Source organism: Aethalodelphis obliquidens, unplaced genomic scaffold (assembly GCF_003676395.1).
Source record: "Aethalodelphis obliquidens isolate GAN/ISIS:26980383/991018 unplaced genomic scaffold, ASM367639v1 scaffold12, whole genome shotgun sequence".
NCBI classification, from domain to species: domain Eukaryota; kingdom Metazoa; phylum Chordata; class Mammalia; order Artiodactyla; family Delphinidae; genus Aethalodelphis; species Aethalodelphis obliquidens.
Window position 1 is genome coordinate 22,460,377 of NW_020837956.1, and position 22,804 is coordinate 22,483,180.

At 44.7% G+C, this 22,804-nt stretch overlaps 1 protein-coding gene across 2 annotated transcripts in view; it reads left to right on the top strand.

Annotated features, from left to right (window-relative positions):
• Positions 1 to 22,804, top strand: part of IFT172 (intraflagellar transport 172) — a 41,960-nt gene that overhangs the window by 16,760 nt on the left and 2,396 nt on the right. For both annotated transcript variants that reach the window (XM_027113550.1, XM_027113551.1), the window contains 26 exons: positions 5,420 to 5,556; positions 5,789 to 5,896; positions 9,827 to 9,911; positions 10,198 to 10,290; positions 10,873 to 10,950; positions 11,188 to 11,436; positions 11,617 to 11,695; positions 11,895 to 12,015; positions 12,208 to 12,352; positions 13,401 to 13,490; positions 14,083 to 14,180; positions 14,357 to 14,492; positions 14,578 to 14,694; positions 15,034 to 15,176; positions 16,768 to 16,861; positions 17,023 to 17,087; positions 17,280 to 17,460; positions 17,702 to 17,811; positions 17,933 to 18,062; positions 20,585 to 20,683; positions 20,890 to 20,999; positions 21,130 to 21,193; positions 21,282 to 21,368; positions 21,662 to 21,778; positions 22,369 to 22,479; positions 22,667 to 22,786. In XM_027113550.1, coding sequence (XP_026969351.1) covers positions 5,420 to 5,556; positions 5,789 to 5,896; positions 9,827 to 9,911; positions 10,198 to 10,290; positions 10,873 to 10,950; positions 11,188 to 11,436; positions 11,617 to 11,695; positions 11,895 to 12,015; positions 12,208 to 12,352; positions 13,401 to 13,490; positions 14,083 to 14,180; positions 14,357 to 14,492; positions 14,578 to 14,694; positions 15,034 to 15,176; positions 16,768 to 16,861; positions 17,023 to 17,087; positions 17,280 to 17,460; positions 17,702 to 17,811; positions 17,933 to 18,062; positions 20,585 to 20,683; positions 20,890 to 20,999; positions 21,130 to 21,193; positions 21,282 to 21,368; positions 21,662 to 21,778; positions 22,369 to 22,479; positions 22,667 to 22,786 — 2,967 coding nt within the window. The remainder of the gene's footprint in view (positions 1 to 5,419; positions 5,557 to 5,788; positions 5,897 to 9,826; positions 9,912 to 10,197; positions 10,291 to 10,872; positions 10,951 to 11,187; positions 11,437 to 11,616; positions 11,696 to 11,894; positions 12,016 to 12,207; positions 12,353 to 13,400; positions 13,491 to 14,082; positions 14,181 to 14,356; positions 14,493 to 14,577; positions 14,695 to 15,033; positions 15,177 to 16,767; positions 16,862 to 17,022; positions 17,088 to 17,279; positions 17,461 to 17,701; positions 17,812 to 17,932; positions 18,063 to 20,584; positions 20,684 to 20,889; positions 21,000 to 21,129; positions 21,194 to 21,281; positions 21,369 to 21,661; positions 21,779 to 22,368; positions 22,480 to 22,666; positions 22,787 to 22,804) is intronic.

The window sequence follows — 22,804 nt, forward strand, 5'->3', positions numbered from 1 at the left end:
ACAGTTTTACTTCTTTTCCAATTTGCATTCCTTTTATTTCTTTTTCTTTTCTGATTGCCGTGGCTAGGACTTCCAAAACTATGTTGAATAATAGTGGCGAGAGTGGACATCCTTGTCACGTTCCTGATCTTAGAGGAAATGCTTTCAGTTTTTCACCATTGAGAATGATGTTTGCTGTGGGTTTGTCATATATGGCCTTTATTATGTTGAGGTAGGTTCCCTCTATGCCCACTTTCTGGAGAGTTTTTATCATAAATGGGTGTTGAATTTTGTCAAAAGCTTTTTCTGAATCTACTGAGATGATCATATGGTTTTTATTCTTCAATTTGTTAATATGGTGTATCACATTGATTGATTTGCATATATTGAAGACTCCTTGCATTCCTGGGATAAATCCCACTTGATCATGGTGTATGATCCTTTTAATGTGTTGTTGAATTCTGTTTGCAAGTATTTTGTTGAGGATTTTTGCATCTATATTCATCAGTGATATTGGTCTGTAATTTTCTTTTTTTGTAGTATCTTTGTCTGGTTTTGGTATCAGGGTGATGGTGGCCTCATAGAATGAGTTTGGGAGTGTTCCTTCCTCTGCAATTTTTTGGGAGAGTTTGAGAAGGATGGGTGTTAGCTCTTCTCTAAATGTTTGATAGAATTCACCTGTGAAGACATCTGGTCCTGGACTTTTGTTTGTTGGAAGATTTTTAATCACAGTTTCAATTTCATTACTTGTGATTGGTCTGTTCAGATTTTCTATTTCTTCCTGGTTCAGTCTTGTAAGGTTATACCTTTCTAAGAATTTGTCCATTTCTTCCAGGTTGTCCATTTTATTGGCATAGAGTTGCTTGTAGTAGTCTCTTAAGATGCTTTGTATTTCTGCAGTGTCTGTTGTAACTTCTCCTTTTTCACTTCAATTTTATTGATTTGAGTCCTCTCCCTCTTTTTCTAGACGAGTCTGGCTAAAGGTTTATCAATTTTGTTTACCTTCTTAAAGAACCAGCTTTTAGTTTTATTGATCTTTGCTATTGTTTTCTTGGTTTCTATTTCATTTATTTCTGCTCTGATCTTTATGATTTCTTTCCTTCTACTAACTTTGGTTTTGTTTGTTCTTTCTCTAGTTCCTTTAGATGTAAGGTTAGATTGTTTATTTGAGATTTTTCTTGTTTCTTGAGGTAGGCTTGTATTGCTATAAACTTCTCCTCTTAGAACTCCTTTTGCTGCATCCCATAGGTTTTGGATCATCGTGTTTTCGTTGTAATTTGTGTCTAGGTATTTTTTTATTTCCTCTGATTTCTTCAGTGATCTCTTGGTTATTTAGTAATGTATTGATTAGCCTCCATGTGTTTGTGCTTTTTACTTCTTTTTCCTTGTAATTGATTTCTAATCTCATAGCGTTGTGGTCAGAAAAGATGCTTGATATGATTTCAGTTTTCTTAAATTTACTGAGGCTTGATTCGTGACCCAAGATGTGATCTATCCTGGAGAATGTTCCTTGTGCACTTGAGAAGAAAGTGTAATCTGCTGTTTTCGGATGGAATGTCCTATAAATGTCAATTAAATCTATCTGGTCTATTGTGTCATTTAAAGCTTCTGTTTCCTAATTAATTTTCTGTCTGGATGATCTGTCCATTGCTGTAAGTGAGCTGTTAAAGTCCCCCACTGTTACTGTGTTACTGTTGATTTCCTCTTTTACAGCTGTTAGTTGCCTTATGTATTGAGGTGCTCCTATGTTGGGTGCATATATATTTATAATTGTTATATCTTCTTCTTGGATTGATCCCTTGATCATTATGTAGTGTCCTTCCTTGTCTCTTGTAACATTCTTTATTTTAAAGTCTATTTTATCTGATATGAGTATTGCTACTCCAGCTTTCTTTTGATTTCCATTTGCATGGAATATCTTTTTCCATCCCCTCACTTTCAGTCTGTATGTGTCCCTAGGTCTGAAGTGTGGGTCTCTTGTAGACAGCTTATATATGGGTCTTGTTTTTGTATCCATTCAGCCAGTCTGTTTCTTTTGGTTGGAGCATTTAATCCATTCACATTTAAGGTAATATCAATATGTATGTTCCTATTACCATTTTCTGAATTCTTATGGGTTTGTTTTTGTAGGTCCTTTTCTTCTCTTGTGTTTCCCACTTAGAGAAGTTCCTTTAGCATTTGTTGTAGAGCTGGTTTGGTGGTGCTGAATTCTCTTAGCTTTTGCTTGTCTGTAAAGCTTTTGATTTCTCCATCGAATCTGAATGAGTTCCTTGCTGGGTAGAGTAACCTTGGATGTGGGTTCTTCCCTTTCATCACTTTAAATATATCGTGCCACTCCCTTCTGGCTTGTAGAGTTTCTGCTGAGAAATCAGCTGTTAACCTTATGGGAGTTGCCTTGTATGTTATTTGTCATTTTTCCCTTGTTGCTTTCAATAATTTTTGTCTTTAATTTTTGTCAATTTGATTACTATGTGTCTCGGCATGTTTCTCCTGGGGTTTAATCTGCCTGGGACTCTCTGCACTTCCTGGACTTGGGTGGCTATTTCCTTTCCCATGTTAGGGAAGTTTTCGACTATAATCTCTTCAAATATTTTCCTGGGTCCTTTCTCTCTCTCTTCTCCTTCTGGGCCCCCTATACTGCAAATGTTGTTGCATTTAATGTTATCCCAGAGGTCTCTTAGGCTGTCTTCATTTCTTTTCATTCTTTTTTTCTTTATTCTGTTCTGTGGCAGTGAATTCCACCATTCTGTCTTCCAGATCACTTATCCATTCTTCTGCCTCAGTTATTCTGCTACTGATTCCTTCTAGTGTATTTTTCATTTCAGTTATTGTATTCATCTCTGTTTGTTCTTTAATTCTTCTAGGTCTTTGTTAAACATTTCTTTCATCTTCTCGATCTTTGCCTCCATTCTTTTTCTGAGGTCCTGGATCATCTTCACTATCATTATTCTGAATTCTTTTTCTGGAAGGTTGCCTATCTCCACTTCATTTAGTTGTTTTTCTGGGGTTTTATCTTGTTCCTTCATCTGGTACAAAGTCCTCTGCCTTTTCATTCTGTCTATATTTCTGTGAATGTGGTTTTTAGTTTCCTGCGGAATTGTAGTTCTTCTTGCTTCTACTGTCTGCCCTCTGGTGGATGAGGCTATCCTACAAGTTTCTTTAGTGAAAGTCTTTTTTTTTTTTTTTTTGCGGTACGTGGGCCTCTCACTGTTGTGGCCTCTTCCGCTGCGGAGCACAGGCTCCAGACAGACACGCAGGCTCAGCGGCCATGGCTCATGGGCCCAGCCGCTCCGCGGCCTGTGGGATCTTCCCGGACGGGGGCATGAACCCGTGTCCCCTGCATCGGCAGGCGGACTCTCAACCACTGCGCCACCAGGAAAGCCCTAGTGAAAGTCTTTTGATGATAAACGTTCAGGTTTTGATTATCTGAAAATGTTTTTATTTAGAGCTTTGCTCTTGAAAGATACTTGGACTCAGTACTGAATTCTAGATTTTTATTTGACTGTGTTGGGTCTTCGTTGCTGCACATGGGCTTTCTCTAGTTGCAGCGAGTGGGAGCTACTCTTTGTTGCAGTGCACGGGCCTCTCATTGCAGTGGCTTCTCTTTGTTGCGGAGCATGGGCTCTAGGCGCGTGGGCTGCAGTAGTTGTGGTGCTTGGGCTTCAGTAGTTGTGGCACGTGGACTTCAGTAGTTGTGGCATACGGGCTCAGTAGCTGTGGCTCACGGGCTCTAGACCGCAGGCTCAGGAGTTGTGGCACGCAGGCTCAGTAGTTGTGGTGCACGGGCTTAGTTGCTCCGCGGCATGTGAAATCTTCCCAGACCAGGGCTTGAACCCGTGTCCCCTGCATTGGCAGGCAGATTCTTAACCCCTGCACCACCAGGAAGTCCCCCCTGTTCTAGATTGACAGTTATTTTTTCTTAGCCTTTTGCAAATATTGTCCCATTGATTGACTTCTTTTGTTCTGACAAGATTATTAATAGCCCTTTCTATATAGGTGATCTGTCTTTTCTCTCTGGTTGCTTTTAAAATCTTTTTTTAGGCATGTTGAAATTTTACCACAGTGTGTCTAGCTATAAATTTCTTTTTACTTATCCTACTTGGTATATATTGTGCTACCTGTAATTGTGAGTACACATATTTCTATCAGTCTTGGAAATTTCCCAACCATAATCTCTTTAAACATTGCTTCTTCTATCATATTCTCCAGTCTCTCCATCGAAACTCTAATTAGGTATATGTTAGATTTCTTGTTCTGTCTTCTGTACCTTTTTAACCTGTCTTTCATATTTCCTTTCTCCTTCTCACTCCATGCTACATTCTGGATAATTTCTTAAGATACATCTTTTAGTTCATTAATTCATTTTCATCATTGTCTAATCTGCTATTTAAACCATCTATTGAGTTTTTTACTTCAAAAATTAAATTTTTCATAAGGTTTTATTTGGTTCTTTCTCCAACGTGACTGACCATTTTTGATAGTCTCTTGTCCCTTGCTTAATTTTTCATTTCATCTTTTAGGTCTTTAAACATCTCACACATAATTATTTTACATATCATAACTGTCTTTTTTCATAACTATTATTTTTGATATCTGAGACCCATGGAGGTCTAAAACTGTTATTTATAGGTATTGTTTACTCATTTAACTTTTTGGTTAACTGTTTGTTAACTTATATTTTGGTACTTTTTTATTGTGAACTCATGTTACATTGAATGTAATCTTTTGGAATCCTGAGGGCCTCAAATAGGCATGTTTTCCTCCAGAGATGATTTGTGTTTGCCTCTGCAGGAATCAGGCATATTAATGACCTGTACCCCTTTACTGAAGAGAGGATCCCCAGTTTAATGAGGGAACCTTAGATTTGGCCTCCCCATCCTGCTGGAGGACCCAAAGTTTATTCTCCTAATACTGTGTTTGCCTTCAGGGCAACTGTATTCTTCCTACTTGCTTACCTTCCATTTTTTCCTGCTCATGTTTTTTCGGTTTTAGCTTACTGACCTCTTTCTCTCTTGCTTTCTTTTTGTGGGGACGGGGGAGGGAGTAGGAAGTATTCCTAGTGGTTTCTTCAGTTGAACCCAGCAATATATTAAGAAGTATGTTCAAGTTGAATTTTAACAGGAGGGCCTTTAAGAATACTGAGAAAGAGTACTGCTGGCAGTACTGCTGGCAGTAGCAGAAGTGGATGTCACACTTTGTCAACTTATCCCTAGCCATTAGTGCCATCATAGCTATGAGTGTACTTTAACCCAAGGATATTACCATAGATAGGGAATTTTTATCTGCCTGAGAGAAACTAAATGTTAGAAAAACAGGGGCCACTGTAATTCCCTCAGTGTACGAGCAGTAGGGTTGAATGAGGGTGGGTCTTTTCTGCAGTTGAGTCAGTGGAAATGCTAACTTGGAATTCTGGTGGGATGGGGGTGTTGAATTTTTACAGGGTGATGTTGTAGGTCTGGAGCGGGGCGGGGGAAAGACCGAGGTGATGGTGACTGAAGGTGTGACTACAGTTGCCTACACACTGGATGAGGGCCTTATTGAGTTTGGAACAGCTATTGATGACGGCAACTACACCAGGTGAGGGGCTAGACTGGTAACCAGCAAGGTGGTGGGAAATTCTGGTTCTGAGGACCTGGGATGGATAGTAAAACTGACCATGTCTAAAAAGAACGTGGTGTCCTGGGAGGAGATTAGACAAAGAGGACAAACAATTGCCTGCCCCCCTCCTCTCCTGTCCCATCGCTAGTATTCCTTGGTGTCTTCCTGACCCTGGACTCATTCCTTGTGCTTTGCTTCCTTCCCTCTCCAGGGCAGCAGCCTTCTTGGAGACTCTGGAAATGACCCCAGAAACAGAGGCAATGTGGAAAACCTTGAGTAAGCTGTCACTGGAAGCAAGGCAGCTACACATTGCTGAGAGGTGAGTTGGGCTGTAGAACCAAGGTGCCAGGCAGCTAGGAGGGAGGGATGGCCATGCAGGTATCTTCCCCGTGGGCTGCTCCTCCCCAGTGTTAAGGCAGCACTTCCCTTCCCATGCCAACAGATGTCATAGAACCCTTCCGTGGTACAGTTATTCCAAACATCCTCCCATCCTAGATTATGAGTATGTCTTTTATTTATTTTTTTCTAAATTTTTATTGGACTATAGTTGCTTTACAATGTTGTGTTAGTTTCTTGCTGTACAGCAAAGTGAATCAGTCATATATATATATATATATATATATATATATATATATACATACTCTTCTACATTTCTTTCCCATTTTGGGTAACCACAGAACATTGAGTAGAGTTCCCTGTGCTATGCAGTAAGTTCTCATTAGTTATCTGTTTTATACATAGTAGTATATATATGTCAGTCCCAATCTCCCAGTTCATCCCACCCTTCCTTCCCCACTTGGTAATCATAAGTTTGTTCTCTACATCTGTGACTCTATTTCTGCTTTGCAAGTAATTTCATGTCTACCAGTTTTCTAGATTCCACATATAAGCAATATTGTATGATATTTGTTTTTCTGAGTTACTTCACATAAGGGTGTGTCTTTTATTGTTGTCATTCCCCAATCTTGTAACTAGGTGCCCCTTCAAAGTTTTTAATACTCATACCCTACAATCCACGTGTTGATCTGTATATTCCAGGTGTTGTATAGGAGTGTAATTTATAGGGCAAACATGGGACTCCAGACTCTCTGATTTCAAATCTTGGCTCCATTTACCAGCTGTGTAACTTGAAAGAGGTTAACTTAACCTTCCCAAGCCTTGGTTTCTCCATTTGCTCTATGAAATGGGGATGATAACAGAATTTACCCTGCAGGATGGTAAAGAAAAATGGCAGTGGTAGTGGAGAGCAAATGAGGACCTGTGCGAAGAGCACAGGTTGGAAGTGCTCTTTAAAGGTCAGCTGCTGCTATTTTGCCGAGGAGTCATCCTTGGTCCCTTTTTTCCCATCCCCTCACAGCTAGACTCTCAGCAAGTCCTAGGGACACTGATCCAGGGTCTTCAAAACATATCCTGAAAATTAATGCACAGAAATCTCTTGCATTCCTATACACTAACAGTGAAAAATCAGAAAGAGAAATTAAGGAAACACTCCCATTTACCACTGCAACAAAAAGAATAAAATACCTAGGAATAAACCTACCTAAGGAGGCGAAAGACTTGTATGCAGAAAACTGTAAGACACTGATGAAAGAAATCAAAGAGTATACAAACAGATGGAGAGATATACCATGTTCTTGAATTGGAAGAATCAACATTGTGAAAATGACTGTACTACCCAGAGCAATCTACAGATTCAATATAATCCATATCAAACTACCAATGGCATTTTTCACAGAGCTAGAACAAAAAAATTTACAGTTTGTATGGAAACACAAAAGACCTCAAATAGTCAAAGCAATCTTCAGAAAGAAAAACGGAGCTGGAGAAATCAGGCTCCCTGACCTCAGACTATCCTACAAAGTTACAGTAATCAAGACAGTATGGTACTGGCACAAAAACAGAAATATAGATCAGTGGAACAGGATAGAAAGCCCAGAGATAAACCCACACACAAATGGTCACCTTATCTTTGACAAAGGAGGCAAGAATATACAGTGGAGAAAAGACAGTCTCTTCAATAAGTGGTGCTGGGAAAACTTCACAGCTACATGTAAAAGAATGAAATCAGAACACTTCCTAACACCATACACAAAAATAAACTCAAGATAGATTAAAGACCTAAATGTAAGGCCAGACACTATAAAACTCTTAGAGGAAAACTTAGGCAGAACACTCTATGACATAAATCACAGCAAGATCCTTTTTGACCCACCTCCTAGAGAAATGGAAATAAAAATAAAAATAAACAAATGGGATCTAATGAAACTTAAAAGCTTTTGCACAGCAGAGGAAACCGTAAACAAGACAAAAAGACAACCCTCACAATGGGAGAAAATATTTGTGAACAAAGCAACTGACAAAGGATTAATCTCCAAGATATACAAGCAGCTCATGCAGCTCAATATCAAAAAAACAAACAACCCAATCCAAAAATGGTGGAAGTCCTAAGTAGACATTTCTCCAAGGAAGACATACAGATTGCCAACAAACACATGAAAAGATGCTGAACATCACTAATCATTAGAGAAATGCAAATCAAAACCACAATAAGGTATCACCTCACACCGGTCAGAATGGCCATCATCAAAAAATCTACAAACAATAAATGCTGGAGAAGGTGTGGAGAAAAGGGAACCCTCCTGCACTGTTGGTGGGAATCTAAATTGATACAGTCACTATGGAGAACAGTATGGAGGTTCCTTAAAAAAATAAAAATAGAACTACCCTATGACCCAGCAATCCCACTACTGGGCATATACCCTGAGAAAACCATAATTCAAAAAGAGTCATGTACCACAATGTTCATTGCAGCTCTATTTACAATAGCCAGGACATGGAAGCAACCTAAATGTCCATCAACAGATGAATGGATGAAGAAGATGTGGCACATATATACAATGGAATATTACTCAGCCATAAAAAGGAATGAAACTGAGTTACCTGTAATGAGGTGGATGGACATAGAGTCTGTCATACAGAGTGAAGTAAGTCAGAAAGAGAAAAACAAACACCATATGCTAACGCACATATTTGGAATCTAAAAAAAACAATACTGATGAACCTAGTGGCAGGGCAGGAATAAAGACGCAGAGAATGGACTTGAGGACCCAGGGGTTGGGGAAGGGGAAGCTGGGACAAAGTGAGAGAGTAGCATTGACATAGATACACCACTAAATGTAAAATGGATGGCTAGTGGGAAGCCACAGCATAGCACAGGGAGATCAGCTTGATGCTTTGTGACTACCTAGAGGGGTGGGATAGTGAGGGTGGGAGGGAGGCTCAAAAGGGAGGGGATATGGGGATATATGTATACATATAGCTGATTCACTTTGTTGTACAGAAAAAAGTAACAGCATTGTAAAGCAATTATACTCCAATAAAGATTAAAAAAAGAAAATGCTAACAGATACAAGTATTTTGTACATGTGTACATGCATATATATATATGAACACAAAGTCAAATTCTATATGTTAAAAATAAAAAGTGATCCATGTGATTGTAAAAAAAAAAAAAAAAGTATCCTGAATCTCTTATTTGTTCAAGTCTACTGTGTCCACCCTGGAATAGACCACCACCATCTACATGCTGTTGCAAAGCCTCTTAATTAGTCTCACTGATACGGTTCTTAAACCCCTATGATCCATTCACCTCATAGCAGCTGCGGTAATTTTTTAAAAACATAAATTAGATTGTATCATTTTCTTGCTCAGAACCTTCCAGTAACTTACTATTGTACTTTGTATAAAACCCAAACTCTTTGCATGTCCTAAGGCCCCACAAGATTTGGCCTCTGCTTTCTTCTCATATCGGGTACTTGCCCATTAGTCTCCAGCCGCACTGGCATCCTTTTGTCCCTTTGAGCGTGCCAAGCTCACTCCTGCCTTAGGGCCTTTACACTAGCTTTTCTCTCCGCCTGGAATAATTTTTCTCCATCTTGTCATGATTGGCTCTTTCTTGTATTAAGGTCTCAGCTCAGCTCCCCAAACAGGTCTTCTCTGGCTACCAACTTAAGGAGTCCCCTTAGTTTTATTTTCCATTCTTTCAAATAATCTTTGTTTATTTGTTTACTAATTGTTTCCACTAGAAAGTAAGTTCCCTAAGAGCTGGGCCCTCATCTGTCTTATCCCTTTTGTGTCCCCCGTGGCAAGAACAGTTTCTGGCATATAATAGATGCTCAGTATATCTGCTGAACCAATGAATTAATGATGATTCTATTATAATATTACTGCTATTGCTTCCATACTATAGGTGCTTTTCTGCTTTGGGCCATGTAGCAAAAGCTCGATTCCTACGTGAGACCAATGAGATTGCAGATCAAGTGTCTCGGGAATATGCAAGTATTCTCCTGATTCGTTCAGTCTTTCAAGCTGAGATTTCTCCTGGTACTCAGCCCCACAACTCTTAGCTTTCCAGCCATAGCTAACTTCCTCTACCCTGCCCCCCACACCTCTACCTTCAAGTCAGACCATTTTGGAATTGCTTGCCAAACCTCGAGCCTCTAAGCCCCATGAAGGTTTTCAGCTTCCTAAGCCTTTTAGCCTCCATGTCTCTCTGGCCACACAGACAGAATGGCTCCCGTGGCACCAACAGAATAAGCAGAACCTCCTTTTTCCCCACAGGGTGGAGAAGGAACAGACTTTTATCAGGTCCGAGCACGTCTAGCCATGCTGGAGAAGAACTACAAGCTGGCCGAAATGATCTTCTTAGAACAGGTAACAGGAACAGAAGAATTGGATGGAAGAGGGGATCAGAGAGGGAAAAATACAGAGGCAAACTCAGGAGGAATGAGCACTGGTCAGCTGGGCTACCAAAGGTCTGGGGAGAACTTTCAGAAAGGTCTATACAGTTCATTTCACTCCTCCATAATTCCCTCCTCTGTGTTAGTTCTTACAATTACTTCTTTCTTTCATAAAAAGTCTGCTGTCTCCCCGTATACTCCGGAGCCTGTCTCTGCAATTCTTGCGCGTGGAGGTAGATCCAGATTTTGTGAGGCCCAAAGCTTACACAATTTGAGGAGCCCTCTTTAAGAAAAGTTGCTTTGGAAAAAAAAAAATAATAAAAATAAAAATAAAAAAAAAGAAAAGTTGCTTTGGAAGGAACCTGTGCAAATAAGGTGCCCTGAAGCTTAAGTTTCTTTTAGTTTCATACTAAATTCACCTCTGCTTGTGTATACGTAAAGGATGAGGCTTTCAGTCCACACAGGCTGGCATCTTAGCTGGGCTGAGGAGAGCCTGCTGATTTCTGACTCTCGTATCTTCCTGGTGTCCCTCTTTCCTCTGCCCGGGTTCCCCTAGAACGCTGTTGAGGAGGCCATGGACATGTACCAGCAGCTACATCGTTGGGACGAATGTATCGCTGTGGCTGAGGCCAAGGTACCAGTTCCGTCTTCCCCACAGTTGTTCAGAACTCACTCCCACCAATATCAGAAACCTCCTCTTGTCAAGGAGACTGTAGGAACTGCAACAGGGCGGGGGCCGGGACCTGATATGGTGAGGAGTTAGGACACTGGTGACTGGGAGGGTTTCTGTTGTTAAAGTGGGATTGGAGAAGCCTGGGAAGCAGCAGGGCAGGAGGGATGTGACTCCTGGTCTTCTCTGTTGCGTGTCCAGGGACACCCAGCCCTAGAGAAGCTGCGCCAGGGTTACTACCAGTGGCTGATGGACACACAGCAAGAGGAGCGAGCAGGCGAACTTCAGGAGAGCCAAGGGGACGGGCTAGCAGCCATCAGCCTCTACCTCAAAGCTGGGCTCCCCGCCAAAGCTGCTCGGCTGGTGCTGACCCGAGAGGAACTGCTGGCCACCACAGAGCTGGTAGAGCACATCACTGCCGCCCTTATCAAGAGCGAACTGTATGAAAGGGTATGGATGGCTTCCTATTCCTGTCCCTTACCCCCAGGGCTCAGTGCCCCTTTCCTACCCAGAGGGGTCTTGGAGCGCATAGCCCTCCCTGACTGGTGGCTGATTCGCCTCCTTTGGGGGCTGATACTTGACTTTTGTGTAGTAAGGGTATCTCTGTAGTAATATGGAATGTGTTAACAGGCAGGTGATCTCTTTGAGAAGATTCGAAATCCACAGCGGGCCCTGGAGTGCTACCGTAAAGGCAACGCATTCATGAAAGGTACTAGCCACCCACAGCCCATCCCTCAGTGTTGTGGACTGCGGCCCAAACAGTCCCCCACACCTGTTCTGTGCCTCTGCTCAGGCTGACTGTCTTCAGTGCTCCTCCGTCCCTCCACTTCTCACCTGTATTCCATGCCTCATTTCTCTATCTCACTTCTCCTGAAGTCTGAGCTGAGTGCCCTCTCTGTCTCTGGCAGCTGTGGAGCTGGCTCGATTGGCATTTCCAGTGGAGGTGGTGAGACTAGAGGAGGCGTGGGGGGACCACCTGGTGCAGCAGAAGCAGCTTGATGCGGCCATTAATCACTACATTGAAGCCAGGTGTGGTGGTCTGGGGGTGCAAAGGACATTTGGGCATGAGATGAGAGGTGATGGGGAAAGTAAGGGTGCCAGGGCCTTACTAAAATAAGAGAGATCTCAAAATGTAGGTTGGAGTATGCTTGAGGTTTCCCTTTACCTCCATCTATTTTCCTCTTTCCTCATACATATTTACACCTTTCCCAACTATGCCAGGTGCTCCATTAAGGCAATTGAGGCTGCCCTGGGTGCCCGCCAGTGGAAGAAGGCAATTTATATATTAGATCTACAGGACCAGAACACTGCGTCCAAATACTATCCTCGTGTGGCCCAACACTATGCGTCTCTGCAGGAGTATGAGGTGAGGGAGAGCCCCTTTCTGCAGCCTAAAGCAATGCAGGACAGGATGAGGAGGAGGGAACCCAGAGCAAGAAGTGTTCCAAATCCTTCTTTCTGGGACCCAACAATGTCACCACCCTGAATGGGAAGAAAGAGGTTTACTTCCCCCATTTCATTCTAACATAACATAGACCCCCCTCCCAGACATATAAAGCAAGCCTCTAGCTCTCTTCCTGTGCAAGCATGAGTGATGCTTCATGGATAACTCCAACATTAGCAGGTGCAAACTAGTATATACAGGACGGATAAATAGCAAGGTCCTACTGTATAGCACAGGGAACTATATTCAATATCCTGTGATAAACCATAATGGAAAAGAATATGAAAAAGAATATATATATACACGTATAACTGAATCACTTTGCTGTACAGCAGAAATTAACACAACATTGTAAATCAACCATACTTCAATAAAAATTTTTTTAAATTAAAATTTAAAAAAAAGAATAGGGACTTCCCTGGTGGTGCAGTGGTTAAGAATCCACCTGCCAATGCAGGGGACACGGGTTCGATCCCTGGTCTGGGAAGTCCCACGTGCCATGGAGCAACGAAGCCTGTGCACCACAACTACTGAGCCCGCACTCTAGAGCCCACGAGCCACAACTACTGAAGCCCCCGCACCTAGAGCCCATGCTCTGCAACAAAAAAAGCCACTGCAATGAGAAGCCCGCGCATAGCAATGAAGACCTAACGCAGCCAAAAATAAATTAATTAATTAAAAAAAAAAAAAAGAAGAACTCCAACATAGTTACAGTATAGAATTGCCTTGCATTGCAGAAACATGAGGCCCTCTTAAACTCCCACTGTATTGTCCTCATATTGTTTCAGGCTGGTCTTCTTTCAAAGCAGTAGAAAGTCTGAAACACCTGTAGTCATCTTGTCTTCTCTGTGACTATAGGATAATGGTATCCCAGGCTCTGCTCCATCCCAGCTGAGGTTTGTTCTTTCCTCCTACAGGCTGCTTTCACTCTGATGCTCTGACCTTTTGCCTCTGCCTGTCTCAACCACAGATTGCTGAGGAGCTCTACACTAAGGGAGACCGGACGAAAGATGCCATAGACATGTACACCCAGGCTGGCCGCTGGGAGCAAGCCCACAAGGTAGGGAATGGGTGGAGTTCATGAGAAGAGAATTCCACCTTTGTGGTTATGTTGCCACTTTCCTTAGTCTCTGATATCCCCACTTCGCTGGGTTCCCTGAAAGCTGAGGAAGAGTACCAAAATACAGTCTGGGTAACTTTGATCCCTAGCCATGGGGAAAGGCAAGGATGAAGAGAGGCCCTTGTTCCCAAACCTGCGATTCTGAACACAGCAGATGGGCCTGGGGGCTAGGGAATCTGAAATACCTCTGCTGAAGCTCTAGCCACACTGGTAACCATTCTCGCTTCTGCTCCCAGAGCCCAGTGGGTACAGTAGGAGTAAGGTAGTGGGAACAGGTGCCCCCAGCACAGGGTGTCTCTGACCCTCCTGCCTTAGCAGAATGTAGTTCTTACTCTGCTCATTATGGACTTGGGATTCCCTGAACTGACTAGGAGAGTGACACTAACCAAATGCCTGTGGTTGTTGGGAAGGTTCAGAGTTCCTGAGAAAACAGGCTCCCTTGAAGCCCCACTTCCCTGTCCGCTCTGCATTTCCCTCTGCTTCCCTTGGGAATTGGTGCCTGAAGCTACCCTGGCTCTGTGTGTCCACACAGCTGGCAATGAAGTGCATGAGACCAGAAGATGTGTCGGTGCTCTACATCACCCAGGCTCAGGAGATGGAGAAGCAGGGCAAGTACCGAGAGGCTGAAAGGTGAGCCGTGGCCCCAGGGGAGCTGTAGCAGGAGATGGGGCTTCAGGGCTAGAGGGAGGGATGGGGTCTGCAGATACGTGCCCTCTGCCCAGAAGGCAGTGACAGAAGCCCTTAGGAACGACTCTAGCAGCAGGAATCTGGGTCTAGGAGGCCGCAGGTATATCTCCTGTCCCCAGGCTATATGTGACAGTGGAAGAGCCTGATCTTGCCATCACCATGTTCAAAAAGCACAAGTTGTATGATGATATGATCCGCCTGGTAGGGAAGCACCACCCAGATCTCCTCAGCGACACACACCTACATCTGGGCAAGGTGAGCCCTCCTCCTGCCCCTGCCCATCTCTCCCCCAAACAGGCTCCATCACCCCCTCTCTCCATCCTGATCCACCTCTCCCCAGGAGCTGGAGGCTGAAGGCCGACTACAGGAGGCTGAATATCACTACCTCGAGGCCCAGGAGTGGAAGGCAACAGTGAATATGTACCGGTCCAATGGGCTTTGGGAAGAGGCCTACCGGGTAAGGATTTCTTACCCTTACTGGATAAGGATGTACAGGGTTCATCCATCCCTCTTTCCCACTCTCAAGTAACTGTCTAATTCTAAACTGGTCATGGGTGTCTTTGAAAAAAGTCCACACCTACGCACAAAATTTCACATACAATTTTAATGGTTTGTGAACGACCTGAAATCCATCCTGGGACCCTAATCAGGTTAATAGACCCTGAAACTTAGCCCTCTTCCTACTGTTCTAGGAGAGGCACCCGATCTTTTTCCAAGCTGAGGTCAGGTCAGAGATGAGAAGGGAGCAGCCATGTACCCCTGTATTGGAGGATTGCCAAGTGGCTTTGCTTTTCAGGTGGCCAAGGCTCACGGAGGAGCTAATGCCCACAAACACGTGGCCTATCTGTGGGCAAAGAGCCTGGGAGGTGAGGCTGCAGTTAGACTGCTCAGTAAGCTGGGACTCCTGGAAGCTGCTCTTGACCATGCTGCTGACAACTGGTGAGGCCCCAAGCCTTCTCTCTGCTGGCCCCATTCCAGACAGAGCCTCTATATAGAGAAAGGAAATTGGTGTATAACTGAAAAGCATTTCTAGAGGCTGAAGCAAGAGTGAAGAAATGTGGTCAGGAGAGATCCTTGGAAGAACCCGATAGAGAGGCAAGAATGAATTAGTAACTCTGCTCCTGTTCCCCAGGAGGCTCAGAATGGTGTTTAATCTTTGGCTGTTCTAAGGAGAAAGGTGGAAAGAGAACAGCTTTTAAAGCTAAAATGCACTAAGCCAGTAACTTACTTCTGAGTAACGGAAGTGTGATTCCATTAAATGCAAAATGAGTTTTCTTTCTTTTTTAAAATTAAGTTAAATTAAATTATTAATTTTTTGAAGTGTAGTTGATTTATAATATTAGTTTCAGGTGTCCAACATGGTGATTCAATATTTTTATAAATTATACTCTATTTAAAGTTATTATATTGGCTATATTCCCTGTGCTGTATGGCGTATTGTTGTAGCTTATTTACTTTATACATAGTAGTCTGTACCTCTTAATCTCCTAGCCCTGTCTTGACCTTCCTCCCTTTCCTCTCGCCACTGGTAGCCACTAGTTTGTTCTTTATATCTGTGAGTCTGTTTCTGTTTTGTTATATTCGTTTGTTTGATTTGTTTTTTTAGATTTCACATATAAGTGACAACACACAGTATTTGTCTTTCTCTGTCTGACTTATTTCACTAAGCATAATACCCTCCAGGTCCATCCGTGTTGTTGGAAATGGCAAAATTTCATTTTTTATGGTTGAGTAGTATTCCATTGTATATATGTACCACATCTTCCTTATTCATTTATCTGTTGATGGACACTTAGGTTGCTTCCATATCTTGGCTGTTGTAAATAGTGCTGCTATGAACATTGGGGTGCATGTATCTTTTCTAATTAGTGTTTTTGTTTTCTTCAGATATATACCCAGGAGTGGAATTGTTGGATCATATGGTAGTTCTGTTTTTTAGTTTTTTGAGGAACCTCCATACTCTTTTCCCTATTGGCTGCACCAAATTCCATTTCCACCAACAGTGCACAAGAGTTCTGTTTTCTTCACATCCTCACCCACATTTGCTATTTGTAGACCTTTTTCGATGATAGACATTCTTACAGGTGCGAGTTGTTATCTCATTGTGGTTTTGACTTGCCTTTCTCTGATGATTAGATGATTAGAGCATCTTTTCATGTTGACCATCTGTGTATCCTCTTTTGAAAAATGTCTATTCAGGTCTTCTGCCCAAAGTGAGCTTTTCTTAAGTAAATGTTAAGAACACCAGTAGTAATCCTGCATTGAGTCAGACTGCTACGGATAGTTTTACTTGTTTTGGGAAGATTATTTTTCTGCTAGTGTAGACGTGGCTCAGGAGGAGGTGGTCAGAGCACCAGGAGTCCTTCCTCCCTATCAGTGCTGTGCTCTCTGTGCTTCTCTATCATTTCATATTGATTGTCTTTCTTAATCTGTGCCTTTTCCTCCCCTCAATCCTTGCCCTCTGTTTTTCTTTTCCCCTTATAAAAGGAAGTATAGAGTAAGCAAACCTTATCTGCACCTTCCATTTCAGCTCCTTTGAATTTGCTTTTGAACTCTCTCGGCTGGCCCTCAAGCACAAAACCCCTGAGATTCATCTCAGATACGCTATGTACCTGGAGGATGAGGTATGGATGTGATTCTTCTCCATTGCTTTTGACTCTGACCACAGAGCCCTCCTTCCCCTCCCCTAGACCACTGCTGCCAGGCATTCAAACCTCCTGTCTCATGGCTGCCTGTGATGCCAATCTCTGTCTCATCATGTGTGGCTGCCTTTCTCTCCGTCTAGGGAAAATTTGAAGAGGCTGAAGCTGAATTCATCAGGGCTGGTAAACCCAAGGAGGCAGTCCTCATGTGAGTTACCCTGTAAATTCCTTAATCCTGTCCTCCCAGACTCAGCCCCAGGATCTTTCATTGTCATCTTCACCTTCATCTAAACCTAGTACCAATAAATCTTATACCCCCTCAGTGACATGGCTTTTTGCCTCTCATAGTGGAGGCTTCATTCCTATACTCAGCCTCCTCTCTGTCCTCATCTGGGAGCAGGTTTGTCCATAACCAGGATTGGGAGGCAGCTCAGCGTGTGGCTGAGGCCCACGACCCTGACAGTGTCGCTGAGGTGCTCGTGGGGCAGGCCCGGGGGGCCTTGGAGGAGAAAGACTTCCAGAAAGCAGAAGGGCTGCTGCTTCGGGCTCAGAGACCAGGCCTGGCCCTCAATTACTATAAGGTGGGTCAGCAGATTCAGGGCCATGAGGGCAGGGTGAGAGGATGTGAGAGCCCACAGAGCACTACACTGAGCCTGGTACTGAGAATGATACAGGAGGTTAACACTGGGGAGGGGAAGGAGACAAAGAGGAAGGGGAACAGAAGTTCAAGGACCTAGGGATCAGTGGGCCATGGCACCTGAGTGGCACTGGAAAGCTGTCATGCCTGCCGCTAACCATCCTGATACCTGGAAATCTGAGCAGGAGGCTGGACTATGGAGCGATGCCCTGCGGATCTGCAAGGACTACATGCCTGGCCAGCTGGAGGCACTGCAGGAGGAGTATGAGCGAGAAGCTACCAAGAAGGGGGCCAGGTATGAAGCCAGGGGACCCGGAAATGTCGGCAGGGCTGGGGGTGGATGGTCAGAAGGTGTGCACAGAATCGGCCACGCTGCCCCTCCCCATTCCTGGTCACGAGCACACTCATCTGCACAGGGGCATGGAGGGACTGGTGGAACAAGCTCGACAGTGGGAGCAGGCTGGAGAATACAGCCGTGCAGTCGACTGTTACCTCAAAGTGCGGGATGCAGGAAGCAGCAGCCTGGTGGAGAAGTGCTGGATGAAGGTGAGGCTGCCACACCTGCCTGGCCCTTTGCTTCCAGGCCCCCATTCACATCCAGCATTCCTTCTCAGACATTCATCTTTTTCCTCCTGTGTCTTTTTGTTTTCAATCAGGTAGCAGGTATCTACTGAGTGCTTGCTAGATGCTAGATCCAGAACCTATGAAGGCTATAAAAAGGGATATAACATAGAACCCGGAGAGCCAGAAATTGGGGGAAGGTAGACTAACATGTGGCTCAATTAGTTAATATCGCAACTTAGTGAAGACTGAAGTGTGTGATTCAAGTAGAGTTCAGAGAAGGGTGAGATCTCTGTGGGCTGGGGTAGGGGAGCCCTTGTGAGGGAGGAGGTAGGCCTGGGATCAAAGCTGGAAGGGCAAATCCAGACCCTGGAGCTGGGCCAGATGGAGGCCATGAAAAAAGCAGAGGCCCCTCGTCTACCCAGCAGCTCCTGAAAAGAAGCCTCTAGGAGATTAAGCCAAGCTAATATGTTTCATCAATTCTACGATAGATTCTTGGTGTCTTTGAGATAGGGATACATGTACATTTTAATGATGTGCCTTAGATGCAGGGAAATATGGTATTAGGAGTTATGAAGGGGTGAGATGGATCAGCCCCTGAATACAATGTTGGTGTGCTGATGCCCCTGCAGAATTTCCCTTAGGTTTGTGAGGCCTTGTAATTGAATAGCCCCTAGAAGTTGGAGGGGAAGGAAGTAGAAAGGACTGAGGACTATTTAAGAGAGTTTAACAGGTTTTAATCAAGTATTAAGCATCTTCTGTATCTTACTCTGGGGCATTGTTTACTCGGGTCTGTTCATGACTATACCTTCTTCAGATTAGTCAGAGGGTGGCTTCCTGGATGGGAGCACTTTAAGCCTTGAAGGGTTTGGCAGGTAAAGAAAGAGAGGCAAGGGGCTTCCCCGGCGGCCCAATGGTTAAGACTCTGCCTTCCAGTGCAGTAGGTGTGGGTTCGATCCCTGGTCGGGGAACTAAGATCCCACATGCCATGGGGTGTGGCCAAAACCTTAAAAAAAAAAAGAAAGAAAGAAAGGCAAGAATAGGTGGGGGAAGACCAGGAGGATTAGCATAGACTATAGCTAAACTGGACCATGTGGAAATTAAAATTTGGTGAGGATGTCAGCATCACAGTGCAAACAGAGTGAACTCATGGAACACTTGGGTTTTTAGAATTACTGAGTTTTAGGGTTAGAAGAGGTCTCCAAGGTCATCTAGACCAACACTGTCCAGTAGAAATATAATGCAGGTCACAAAGGTTTAAGTTATACATGTAATTTTAAAATTTCTAGTAGCCCCACATTCAAATAAGTATAAAGAAACAGGTGAAAATAATTATATTCTGTTTAACCCAATATATCGAAACTATTATTTCAACATGCGATCAATATAAAAATTTATCAAGGTATTCTACATTCCTTTTTTCATACTAAAGTCTTTGAACATTTAAGGTTACAGCACATCGCAGTTGGGACTGCCCACATGTGACTAGTGGCTGCTGTTCTGGACAGTACAAACCTAGACTGACCGTCACTCTTTTTTTTAAAGATTCTATATTTTTTTTTAATTTATTTTTGGCTGCATTGAGTCTTCATTGCTGCACGCGAGCTTTCTCTAGTTGCGGCGAGCGGGGGCTACTCTTTGTTGTGGTGTGTGGGCTTCTCACTGCGGTGGCTTCTCTTGTTGCGGAGCGTGGGCTCTAGGCACGCAGGCTTAAGTAGTGTGGCTCACGGGCTCAGTAGTTGTGGCTCGCAGGCTCAGTAGTTGTGGCGCACAGGCTTAGTTGCTTCGCAGCATGTGGGATCTTCCCGGACCAGGGCTCAAACCCATGTCCCCTGCATTGGCAGGTGGATTTTTTTTTTTTTTTTTTTGCGGTACGCGGGCCTCTCACTGATGCGGCCCCTCCCGCTGTGGAGCACAGGCTCCAGAGGCGAAGGCCCAGCGGCCATGGCTCACGGGCCCGTCCGCTCCACGGCATGTGGGATCTTCCCGGAAAGGGGCACGAACCCGTGTCCCCTGCATCGGCAGGCGGACTCCCAACCACTGCGCCACCAGGGAAGCCCTGGCAGGCGGATTCTTAACCACTGTGCTACCAGGGAAGCCCTGACCATCACTCTTATGGGTGAAGAAACTGAAGCTCAGAAAAGCTTAAAACAAATAGTTGCAGAATGCCCTGGGCTCCGATTTTAGGGGTTCTTTCTCTGTACCATGCTACCAAGATTCTGTTTGGGACAAAGAACTTGAGAAACCAGTTTGTCAAAGGTGACAGGACCAAATGCAGTGATCTCAGACAGCGATGAGTGTCTGAAAGAGGATGAGTTGAGAGGAAGAGATAGGTCCTCTATTTAAAGGCTCTGATGGACCATGAGGCAGGATTTGCCCAAGAGGGCGGAAAGTGAGGGAGAGTGCAAGAAAGTTGGCAACTGGAGGGAATAAAACAGAGCAGGTCGAGGACCCCCCAGCAATATTTGTCTCTCCTACCCATTTCTATCTTCTGTTCAACCACTCAGGCAGCTGAACTCTCCATCAAGTTTCTACCTCCCCAACGCAGTCTGGAAGTAGTTCGGGCTGTGGGACCCCAGCTGATTAGAATTGGAAAGCACAGTGCAGTAAGTAGCGTGCTGGGACTGAATAGAAATAGATTGCACAGGGATGGGTGGAAGGGTGACACCTGCACTCAGAAAGCTGTATGAAGTGGGTCTCCTGGCAGGCATGGCATGCATTTCCGTTTCCCCAGAGTTCCCAGAGAGTTCCCAGAGGGGAGACTGGGGAGGGAGGGGAAAGATGATCTCGTCTCTGACTTTCCACTGTGCAGGCTGCAGAGCTCTATCTGAACCTGGACCTAGTCAAGGAAGCGATCGATGCTTTCATTGAGGGTGAGGAATGGAACAAGGCCAAGCGTGTGGCTAAGGAGTTAGATCCCCGGTAAGTTCATGACCCCTTCTCACTAGAAATTCTCTTTTACTTCCTTTTGTAAAGATTGGGAGAAAGTTCTCATGGGAAGGGTGTGCATCCCAGGAACATGAAGTGCAAGATCTCTGCACATTCTTCACAGGTATGAAGACTATGTGGACCAGCATTATAAAGAGTTCCTCAAGAACCAGGGCAAAGTGGACTCGGTGAGATTGGCAGAGTCAGCAGGAGGCAAGCTCAAGAGATTCTCTCTCCTTCTCCTCGTGTAACTCTGTCTTTTCAACTGATCCGTAGCTGGTGGGTGTGGATGTGGTGGCTGCTTTGGACCTATATGTGGAGCAGGGCCAGTGGGACAAGTGCATTGAAACAGCTACCAAGCAGGTACTCCTCTCTTCATCCCACTCCCAGCTCTTCTGTGTATTTTTCTGACTTCCCACCTGTCCCAGAGCTGTCTCTCTTACTTCCTCCAAAGCCCAAACCCCAGAGATCCCTAATCAGCGTCAGAGAGCTCAGTCTTCACACTCTGACAGTGGGGTCAGAGGCCTAGCTGGGCCTGGCTTGCATATGCCCTTGGCCGCCTAAACAAATCCATGGCCTCAAGTCACCACCCCACCCTCACTGCTTGGTCTTACTGACCCCAACCTCCCCTTGCTTTTCCTGCACCCCTGGAACAGAACTACAAGATTCTGCACAAGTACGTGGCTTTGTATGCGACTCACCTGATCCGAGAGGGTGGCTGTGCCCAGGCACTGGCCCTGTATGTGCAACACGGAGCCCCTGCTAACCCACAGGTATCAGCCAGCTCCTTGGGGTGAACGTTTCCTCAAGGAAATTCTTACCTTCTCCTCAAGAACCACTCACGCCCTCAGGATCTGTCTTCTCAAAGGATTCTTTCATTAGAGATCATCGTCCCCAGAGACTCCACCCAGCCTCTTCAGGAATGTACAGCCTCTCTAGAGGATTTACCCTTGGAAGGAACACCCAACAACCTCCCCGTGCTCTTAGCTAACACGCAGGGAACAGTCTTTCAGAGATGACCCGCACACACCTCTAGGGCCTTCCTAACTTCCTCCAGAGCGAGCACCACTCTCCTATCTGAGCATCACAGCTCTCCGGACACTGTCACCCCGTTAACAATGTGACTGCACATTCACAGTCCCACATTTGCCCACACCCACAGAGCGCCAGATAGGAAGAAATCGCTTTTTCTTGCCCTTCTTCTTCCTCTTTTCTTAAAATAACACTTTCTCCAGCAGCGTCCCATAGCTCCTCCGCATGCGCGCACGTTTACAGCTGGTTTTCCTCTTTGGCCCCACTTCCCCTGACTTTCTCTTCTAGTTGTGCTCTTCTCACTCAGCTCTCCTTCCCCCTCCACCTCCAGAACTTCAACATCTACAGAAGGATCTTCACTGACATGGTGAGCTCCCCTGGGACCAACAGTGCCGAGGCCTATCACAACTGGGCTGACCTTCGGGACGTCCTCTTCAACCTGGTGAGGAAGTCGGGTGGACAGCTCAGACAGGCTACTCCGCCTGTCCCTGTCCTCGTCTTTTCTTTCACGCACATAAACCTTCACCCTCAGACTCTACCTTCCTCTGTCCAGGTGGCCATCAGTTGACCACTCTGGCCCTGGCACTCCTCTGACCCCTGACCCAGGTTGTGCACTCTCCCTGCTCTAGTGTGAAAACTTGGTGAAGTCCAGTGAGGCAAACTCTCCAGCCCATGAGGAGTTCGAGACCATGCTGCTGATCGCTCATTACTATGCCACTCGTTCTGCGGCCCAGAGCATCAAACAGCTGGTGAGACAGAGTGGGGAG